The sequence below is a fragment of the Colius striatus genome, chromosome 2 (assembly GCF_028858725.1).
Source record: "Colius striatus isolate bColStr4 chromosome 2, bColStr4.1.hap1, whole genome shotgun sequence".
Lineage (NCBI taxonomy): Eukaryota > Metazoa > Chordata > Aves > Coliiformes > Coliidae > Colius > Colius striatus.
Genome location: NC_084760.1, coordinates 9,123,514 through 9,133,729, shown reverse-complemented (window position 1 = coordinate 9,133,729; position 10,216 = coordinate 9,123,514). Strand labels below are relative to the sequence as shown.

Here is a 10,216-nt window from a genome sequence, read left to right as displayed (position 1 = left end):
ACAGCCCCAGTTCCCGCAGCCTTTCCTCATAAGGAAGATGCTCCAATCCCCTGATCGTCTTGGTGGCCCTGTACTGGACTCTCTCCAGCACTTCCCTGTCCCTCTTGAGCTGAGGAGCCCAGAACTGGACACAGGACTCCAGATGAAGCCTCATCAGGGCAGAGGTGGGGTGGGGAGCAGAACCTCCCTCGACCTGCTGGATACACTCTTCTCGATGCATCCCAGGATACCATTTGGTTTCATTCTGGTTCTAGTCACAGGACGAGCAAACTGTACTTAACAGCGTTAACGGATCATGGCCAGGCCTGGGCTGGGGGTCTCCTACCTGAGAGAAAAGCCACTGATCTCTGAAAAATGGGGATCATTTTCCTGGAGGACAGAACAGCAGTAACACCACAATATCCTTGTGCTTGCACTGGTACTGGGAAAGCACAGGCACAAAAAGTAAACACATCCTTAGGAAAAAGTATTTAAACCATGGACTTTATTAAAATACTTAATACACAGTCTGTTGAGGAATGTACTTACATTTTCTGGAAACTCCACTGAAACAAAATCTTAATTATATATTTAACAAATGACAAAACAGTGGATGAATTCACGCTGTACATCAAAGAATAGCCAGAGTAGGGGTTTTCTTTTAATCATCATTATTTTCCTGGTACAGACTCTTCCTTGCTTCTTGGTTGCAAATCTCTTGAATATCTAGAGGCAGAGAAAGGAGGTTCACGTTTCTCACAGCATTTAAACTCATCAGTTCCAAATGAAATTCCATTTGTTTTCATTGGGTTCTTGAATCAACCCCCTCCCAGTAGCTTCCTCTTCTGGAAAAGTCAAAGGCGACTAATCTCTCTCAAAAAGCTACAGGTCATAGTGCAAGAAGAGTTTGACAATCAAATGTGAATGTGGAGCTCTAAGAACCTTCTCAGAGTCATCACTCTTTCAAAATAGCCATTTCCAGATAAGAGTGGAAAAAAAAGACACTGTCAAAACACAAGGGCCACAACACGTTCATGGAGCTGGCGGAATGCATGTGGAAAACAGCCCGTGGTGCTGCAGCTCTGAAGTAAAAGGTAAATCAGAAGCTAGGTCTTGTGGAAATACAAGATGCAAGGGCAGGGAGGGAGAAAGATGGAAATAACCTGGAAGCATCTTTACCAGAATGAAATGTCTTAAACTTCATGGAGAAGGCTGTAACCACCAGCTGCCACAGAACCATGAAGGTCGGTGACAAAACGCGTGGTATGACACTCTCAATGACCATAACCCGGGGAAACCACTTATACCGAGTGAGGAAGTAATTAACTGTTTGTTTCGATGCAAGATGCACAGAGGCTGCATAGGTTTACACATCAAATTCATAAGGCTCTTCTTAGGAGATAATTTTGCAACCTTGCATAGGTGATATTGAATCTTTTCTACAGGAACTATATACAGTTGAAAAAAAAGAGAACTTTGATGAATGCGTTTCTTTTTTCCCCTCAAGTTTTACCATAGTATAAAAAGTAACTTACACAACTCCTTCAGTTCTCTAACACACATACTGAATATCCTAGAAAGACATGCTAGGAACTCTGTCTAAATGACGCTGTGTGCATCTGTATGACAGGCTTAAACAACTAGAGAAGCCACCACGAAGCACAGTCGCAGGGAAGCATTATGTCAAGTTTCCAAACAGAAGAAAATTAGGGAAAGGAAAACAAAAAAAAAAAGGGGAAAGCAGGAGTTCATTTTGCTTACAGACATTAAAACTCATTGAAACAGAAACACATTTCAGTTATAGCAAATCAATGAGCCTCACTAATCAGATTGCTGAATGGATGGAGGGATGACTCACGCGCTAAGTAAACTACGGCAAGAGTCAATTCGATCCCTGCCTGATAACTGTACAGTAAACTTTACATTTTGCATTTGGTTTCTAATTAATCCCAGCTCAGAACAACTCCTCCCTCAGACAACCAGAATGCAGCTTCTCAAAACTACAAGTCGGGGACGTCTGCCAGTGTGTGCAGCCAGAGCCGGCGTGGCTCACGAGACAGCAAATCGGGCAGCGGGTGAGTGTGGTGCTGTGGGACAGCCCACCCCACCTTTGGAAATGAGCGTCCTGTTCCCTGACAGGCTCATTCACCCCCCTTAAACAGTTTATTTTTGCAATTACCTAAACAAGGAAACTCTTTCTGTCTGATCTGTCTCTCTCCCACTGAAGCTACCTTCTCTTTTACACAGGAGTTGTCCAGTACTGCTTCTGCCATTTTGTGCCTGGGTCTAAGACGTTACGACTAGCGCTGCTTTATTACTCTTGCAGGTCACAGTGACGTGTATTTCTTGTAATATTTACAATGGTATCACTGCGGAGAACTAAGCCCTGTACTAGAAACAGTCTCTTTAACAGAGACCTTAATACTAAGGATTTGGTGTGTTCCTTATCTACAGATAAAAAGGCAAAGCTAAAATCAGCGCACTTATACATTTGGTGTGTTAGGTTCAAACAGGGGGGACAAAAACCAAACACCCAGCACATTTCCTTTCAAGGGAATGCTATTTACAATATCTTTTTTTTTAATACTTCAACAACAAAAACCCAGTTAATTTCAGAATTAGTGAAATCTGAGGCGGCTTTAGTTTCTCACCAACACGGAGCACAAACAACATTGCTGTTTGCCTTAAACACGAGTCTCAGAAACACAGGGAAACTATGATCAGTTCTATTACGGGTGACAAATTGCAACAAGTTGAGTAACAATAATAAAAAACCCACATAATCTTTGTTTTAAACACGGCCTCTAAAAAGTACAGCATCCAATGTTCTCTCAGTTCCAGAGTGCTGACATAATTTAAAGGTGAAAAGAGATCCATATATAAACAACAAGGTAGCTTTCTGTTGACTTCATTGTACTCTTCTTGTCTAAACCTTTGGAAATCTCACCTTCAAACACCATAAGGTAAGGTTGAATTCATCCGTTATAAAACAATGTCCATTCGTATGTGGAATTTGGGAAAAAACATAACAAAACAAGCAAAAAAATTCAACAAACTCAGAAACCAAACCCAAGTATTTACAGCAATTCAGACTCCTTTAATTTCCAGCCTTCACATTTGCGTTTCACCTTCTGCAGAACTGTAAACACGTTGTGGGCCAGGACCGAGGCCTTACGTTATGGTGCGCGGCCTCTTGGGCGGCGGGGGTGGCATGAGTTCCGTGTCAGGATCAAGGTGGTGTTTCCGTGTCTGTCCTTGAGAAGCTGCCGTACATCTGTCAATGAACTCAAACAGCATCTCCTTTGTGACTGGATTCTGGATGCTGTTGCACACAGCTGGGAACGGAGAGCACATTCTCAAGTTATTAAACCAGTTTGTTGCAGCCGACACTTCACAGAATCACAGAATGGTGGGGTTAAAGGGGACCTCTAGGGATCATCTAGTCCAACCCCCAAACTAAAGCAGGTCCACCTAGATCAGGTCCCACAGGAATGTGTCCAGGTGAGTTTGATAACTTCCAGAGAAGGAGCCTCCACACCCTCCCTGGGCAGCCTGTGCCAGGGCTCCCTTACCTCACAGTGAAATAGTTTTTCCTTATGTTTCAATGGAACCTTTTGTGTTCCAGCTTTTTTTCCATTACCTCTTGTCCTGTTGCTAGATATCATCAAAAAAAGTGCTGCCCCAGCCTCCTGACACCCACCATTTATATACCTGTAAATATTAATAAGATCCCCCCTCAGTCTCCTCTTCTCCAGACTAAACAGCCCCAAATCCTGCAGCCTTTCCTCATATGAAAGATGTTCCAGTGCCCTGATCATCTTGGTGGCCCTGTGCTGGCCTCTCTCCAGCAGTTCCCTGTCCCTCTTGAGCTGAGGAGCCCAGAACTGGACACAGGACTCCAGATGATGCCTCACCAGGGCAGATATGATGGAGGAAAGGCCATAGTGCTGCATGGTGGCCAAGACATGAATGTACAAGCATGTACATGTACAAGCACACTTGGATTACTTAACGTGATTCCCCAGGTCATAGTTCGTAAGCAATAGCCCACAGGATTTCATGGAATAAATAAAAAAGCTTTCTTCTCTTAAAACAAATTAAGTATTTTTAATAGTTGTCCTATGTAATTTTATATTCCTCTAATTAATCCTCTCAAGAGAGTTACGGAGGAGGGAAAAAAACAGAGCAGGAAATTGAGCAGGAATACTACAATGATCTTGGAAGAAAGTATGAAATGTTTGGAGGACAACTTATAGCATGTAAGGATTGGCCACAGTATGGATGCAAAACAATCCCTTGACCCCCTAGTGTACTAAACAACATTTAGACTCCATAAAATGGACTTGCAATATGGCATTGTTACAAATAACAACTCTTAAAACACTTCTTTCCTGCAGAATTTCATAACTATTCAAAGCATTACTTTGCAACTAACAAAACACATTCCTGGCATCATTTTTTAATCCTTTCACTAATTTTTGTTGAAAAGGTCCCTTAGAAATCGCACCGTATGCAACTTGAGAGGTGGGAAAGCATTATGATTATCAGAAGCTTAGGAACAGAATTTGTGCCATACAAGTAGAATCAACAGAGAAAATCCTACATCATCTTTTCATGCCCTAGGAAACAGCATGGTCTTAAATGTGATTAAACACAATTTTGGCACTTCACAAAAGTCAGTATCAACACAAATGCTGTTATTCATCTTTGCACTCCTCTACTCAAACTCTTATACTTCTGAAAGAAAAGAACATCATTTCATTTACAATACTTGGCAAAACGTTTCTTTGGTAGAAGCACGTTAAGTAGGGATAGCATAGATGCAGGGATATCTTTCATTTGTTTCCCTCTTCATTGCTTGTATGACCACTGTAGAAACTTAAGATGATATGCATCCTCTCCTAATAATTTTCTAGCCCATCTGCCAAATAATGGTTTCAGCAGTTTGAATAGAGATGAAATTATAACTGGTGCTTTTTTTCAGCAAATTCAACTCATGGTGCACTTGTTCACGTTACATCCTGACAAGCCAACACGATGCTGGGAAATGCTGTGAGCTAGTTGACTGCTGTTGCAATGCTATTGTGAATAAAAACTTTCTTGGGTCTCACTTAGAAGGCATGCCCTGCCATTTAATGTCTCTTTGAGCAAGAGTTTTCAGTTCTACAAAGACTTGGGCACTAGTTTCTGCATTATCTCTCAAATACTGCATCAGACTATTTGCTTAACTGACTTCATCAAATAAGCCTGAAGCCAAAGGATTCGTGCTATACAAAAGCTAAACATGACCTAAGCATTTGCAAGATGAGGTATTACTATAATGGATTAGAGAAGCCAGGATTCAAACTGGACATGAGAACACAGAATACCTTTCCTCTCCTTAAACCAGAATAGAGCTTAAAAAATTAAAAACTTTGAGCCTGAAAAACTTTAAAGCAAATTATTCTACTCACCCATGGCAGTGCTGTAGGCATTTGGAAAGCTTTTGTCTACTCTCTGTCTCATGAAGACCCAGCTGTTGTTCTCAAACTTGCACTCTATGATTTTATTGTCGTACTGTTTCAGTTCTTTTGTCACCTGTTAAGGAAAGAAAAAAGTTTGGGATAAACATATTTTAATTCTTTCTTTCGTTCTTTTAGAGATAGATTATAGAAGATCAGAAGCTGCCCTGCATTTTTCAGCAACATGCCTCCATCCTACACAGAGAGACTGCACAGACTACATCTCCATTATACATATGCTCAGCTACTCAACAGTTTAAAAATACTTTTCAAACCTGCTGTCAATATACGACAATTATATTGTGCTAAAACATCAGCACCACTAAGAGAGGGGGGAAAAAAGTCACTTCTGGCCCAAATGCAAATAGGTTTCCATGGGAATAAACTGCTTCCAGTGAAAGTGCTACTACCAGCCTAAGTGCACAAAATGTATTATCTGTGTCTCATCAGCCTTCTTTGTTGAAGGTCTCAAAGCCAAATGCCAGACTTCAGTAGCAGAAAGAGCTCATGGAAAAGCATTCCACTCTACATTACTGAAGATTTGTCTTTTTCTCTCTTCCCTTCATTTGCCTTCAAAAATTAAGATAGTAACTCCAAGATAAGGCAGGATTTCAAATCATACATACACGTCCTAAATCTCCTCAGGCCTCTCTCTATTGATTCATCCATTTGTCAGCAGCCAATATCCTGAGCTATTTGTCTTTCTGTTTGGCAACGCTGTGTGGTTTGGAAACGCAGTTTATATGCATTGGACTTCCTAGTTGTTTTGGCTACTTCATCCTATGCATCCTAATCTATGACACAATGCAAAATTTCCAAGTAACCATGGTAACCTGAGAACCTTATCTAATGCTCCAACAATTTTACCCACATACTCCACTTTGTTCCAAAGGGCCTCTTCAGAAGTATAAAGCTGTATTTTAACTGCTAGCTGTGTTTAGCTGGCTATAGTTTACCAATGAAAAGCTGTACAAGGTAATGTAACACTTTGGATTCGGGATCTTACACATAAGCACTCTCATAAAAAGGGATTGGGTACTGCAATTCGTTAGCATAATTTTTCACCTCTGTTGTCTACTTGCTCCTGAGCGGTGACATGGGAATTTACTACTGTCAGAGGGATGCAGACTTGAAAAAGGCCGTAGCTGTCTCTAGACAGCTTAATAGCATGTACAGTGGAAAAGCTCATGAACATCATTTCCATTAACTCCCAGATAAAGGTAATTAATTAATGAAGAAGTCCGGAGCATGACTCATTCCTCCTATACGACATGGTACAACATTTATCTTTCATTTCATAATCAGAATCCTAACATTTTTCCTGGTATTTACCTTGAATACTTGCATTTATTCCTGGTTGAACAGTCTGGGATTTTACTACTCAAGTGAACACAGTACTATAAGACTACTTTGTTAAACCCACTTAATCCCAAGCCTGCCCTGCTGCAGGACAGCCAAGTTTCCGTGTCACACGCTATTCCCTCATCCATTCCAACATCTGAAAAGAGCTTTTATTACTAAAATCATTTAATCCTTAAATGAATTTTACATCTAGAGTCATAGAATGGTAGGGTTGGAAGGGACCTTTAGAAATCATCTAGTCCAATCCCCCTGCAGTAGCAGGTTCACTTAGATCAGGTCACACAGGAACATGTCCAGGTGGGTCTTGAAGACCTCCAAGGAAGGAGCCTCCACACCCTCCCTGGGCAGCCTGTGCCAGGGCTCCCTCACCTCACACTGAAAGAGTTTTTTTCTATGCTTAAGTGGAACTTTTTGTGTTCCAGCTTCATCCCATTACCCCTTGTCCTGTTGCTAGATACCATAGAAAAAAGGGATGTCCCAACCTCCTGACACCCACCATTTAGATACTTGTAAATATTAATGAGATCCCCCTTCAGTCTCCTCTTTTCTAGACTAAAAAGCTATATACAGTCCAGATGTTTGACTGACACATGTTTGTGGATGTATCCATGTTCCATTAATCATATGCAGGAAAACACAACACCCTTTTCTGGTGCACTCTGGATAGCTAAAGCCCTGGAGCAACTTGGCTGCACAATGCCTTGGGAAGACACATTATTTGGAAAGCAGCTGCCTGGTGGAAGTGGGGGCACTGGGGGGTATGGTCGTGTGTCTGATTTTCTGCCAAAGCAGGGAAATGTTAGAAGGATCACCTGCTACAGAGAAATGTATAAAAGTGAAGGCAACAACTTCAACTAAGCAATCATCTCATAGGGCTTTCTCATGGTTTATCACTCGTCTCGTGTTCAGAACAGCAATAAATTAGATGGCAGCTTTACCTGACCGTGGCAATTAAGCAGTATTATTAACTATCTAGATACTTGCTTGGCCATTCATTTGCAATCTGGAAGACAGATCTTTCCACAAAATATGAACAACTGCCAAAGCAGTGACTTAAATGAATTTTCCTCTTAGAAAACTGGTGATCATGGTCTTTAACAATGGCAAGTTGTAGTAATTATTTTACAAGGGAAGACATACAGCACCTACTCTTCCCTACTCCTTGCTACATGACCTCAGTCTTGTAAATGTACTTCTTGTAATAATTCTGAACATTTTAGGAACTGATGGGCACTTGATCAAGACTGCAAGTGCTCTAAGCAAAGCACAGTTTTCCAGCATTGAAAATACTCTCATACTATGGCATCTAAGTAGCCTTCTAAACAGGTATTGCTTATGCACAGGACTGAACAAGCCCATAGCGATCCTTACACCCATAATTCACACCTTGCATCTATTTGTCTTTTGCTTGCATGCCACTTTCTCGTATTTCAGCTTCAAAGCAGCACAAGGAAACCACCAAATTTAACAGTGTTGAATTTCCTTCCCTTTGGGAGTTCATTCTTAACGGCTCAGAGCAGTGTCTTCTCGATTCTCCCTTTGTAGTATGGGGTTCATCCCTCCTTCTCCCCTTTAGGTATTACAGTCCATAGGAGCATCTGAATAACACACCATCATTTCTGCTCGAGAGGTACTTCTTCTAGCTAGTGCTTCACAGAAATGGGAGAAGTGTCTTAGGAATGATGGCAGTTCCTGGCCAAAACAACTTACCCCCAGCAGCAGCAATGCTTTTGGTAGAGCGCCAATGCTTCTGCCATACGGTTGCAAAAACGTCTTGAATCAGCATTCAACAATTTCAAGATGGAAACTCCCACCATGCTAAGGACTCCATGGAGCCTCCCTTAATTAAATATTTATTCCCTAGCCTATTTTCAGAGAGTTAGTCAGAATTAGAAGCCCAGAGGATCACATCTCAAATACGGGGCTGTCAGAGGCAGCGTGTATGAGAATAGTATCTCTGGTCTGGGCCATAACTCTGTCCTGGGCAAGGACAAACATCAACCTGTACACTCCTTTGCTTTCCAGGGCAAGGAAATTGATCCTCAGCAGGAACAACTGCTGTTCCTGATGGCATTCGATGTAGTTACCAGAAACCAGCCTACTTACCCAACAAAAATCACTTCCCAAAAATACAGATGAGCTTCCCTGCTGGAAGCTGATTCCCTACACTACTGCCAGACTGCAAGATGTGATTGGAAAAAACGTGGGCAAAAGCTGCATCCCCATTTCAGCAATAGCTCATTATTAACTGTGATGGATGTAATACAAGACCCTTGCCTAAGAATGTCAGATTACTTGAAGATGACAGCTATCATCCTCTGCCTGCTGAGAAAGGCTTCCCACTGTCATCCTCAGCCTTTCACTGAGAAAAACTTTGGCGAGGTAAGTTTGTTCCTTTTTCTAAAGAACCATGACAGTTAAGGTTTAGGAAATCTCCCATGTTCCAGTCTCTTTCCGTTCCCTGTGTTCTGAAAGAAACTCAAAATATATTAAAGAAAAAAGTTAAATGTCTAACCCATCTCAAATCATCTTGCCTGGCAGAATAATAGAGCCATTTTGAGATGAATCACAATAGTGTGTTTATACGCAGCCACATTTTATGTTAATTTACAGCAAAATGGGGAAAAAACAATATATCCAGCTGAAAAAGTGGAGGAACCATTTACATTGAATGTAGTTAGCTCTAGTCTCTTGAGCAGGCCTGCATTATCTCTGCTGACTACTTGTGGCCAAAGATTTCCTGTGTATCTTCACAGTGCATTTGGATCATCAGCCTAGTCCATCATTCCACCTTTTGAGTCAGTCTTTCAGTTACCTAAAGCATATATATTTTCTGTGAAGACTTCCCTCAAGCATCATTCTCATCATCCTTAATCCCAAAGAAGAAAGAAATTCATGGCCAAACCTTTACTTTACATAAGAGGTTTTAACAGTGAGAATTGAGATTTTAAGGTAATGAAGTTCATATTTTGGAAGCACATCTACAATGGGCAAGCTTAAACTTTAAAAATACACCCACCTTCCCCATATTGAAGTTCTTTAGAAAGAAAGAAGGAAGCTAAGCTTTTAGATAAATGGAGACTTGACTGAAAGAAGACCTATGTTTCCATAGGAAATCTTTTTGGAAGCAGTTGAAATTACTTTAGCTCTGTAAATAATCCCCTTTAAAGAAAGTGATGTTTGTAAGCAAATTCTTAACACATTCTATTTCAAATCCTTTCTCTCTCTAAATGCTTTTTTGTTGCACTTTCCCCTCTATTACCAAACATTTATAGAAAGAAAATCATTCTTCACCTATTTCTATTGCTTATTTCACATCCCTAGTCATCAGCCTATTTCTAAGGTCCCAGAAGAAATGATCATAACAGAAGAAA

General features: G+C 41.0%; 1 protein-coding gene across 4 annotated transcripts in view; it reads right to left on the bottom strand.

Annotated features, from left to right (window-relative positions):
- Positions 1 to 456: 456 nt before the first annotated feature.
- RNGTT (RNA guanylyltransferase and 5'-phosphatase) overlaps positions 457 to 10,216 on the bottom strand; it is a 195,589-nt gene continuing 185,829 nt past the window's right edge. For 2 of the 4 annotated variants that reach the window (XM_061989754.1, XM_061989757.1), the window contains exons 15-17: positions 5,433 to 5,556; positions 3,155 to 3,314; positions 457 to 705 (exon numbers count right to left, since the gene is read on the bottom strand). In XM_061989754.1, the coding sequence (XP_061845738.1) occupies positions 651 to 705; positions 3,155 to 3,314; positions 5,433 to 5,556 (339 nt within the window). In that variant the 3' untranslated portion in view covers positions 457 to 650. Of the gene's footprint in view, positions 3,315 to 5,432; positions 5,557 to 10,216 lie in introns of all 4 variants that reach the window. The other 2 variants (XM_061989756.1, XM_061989755.1) reach the window with 2 other exon arrangements.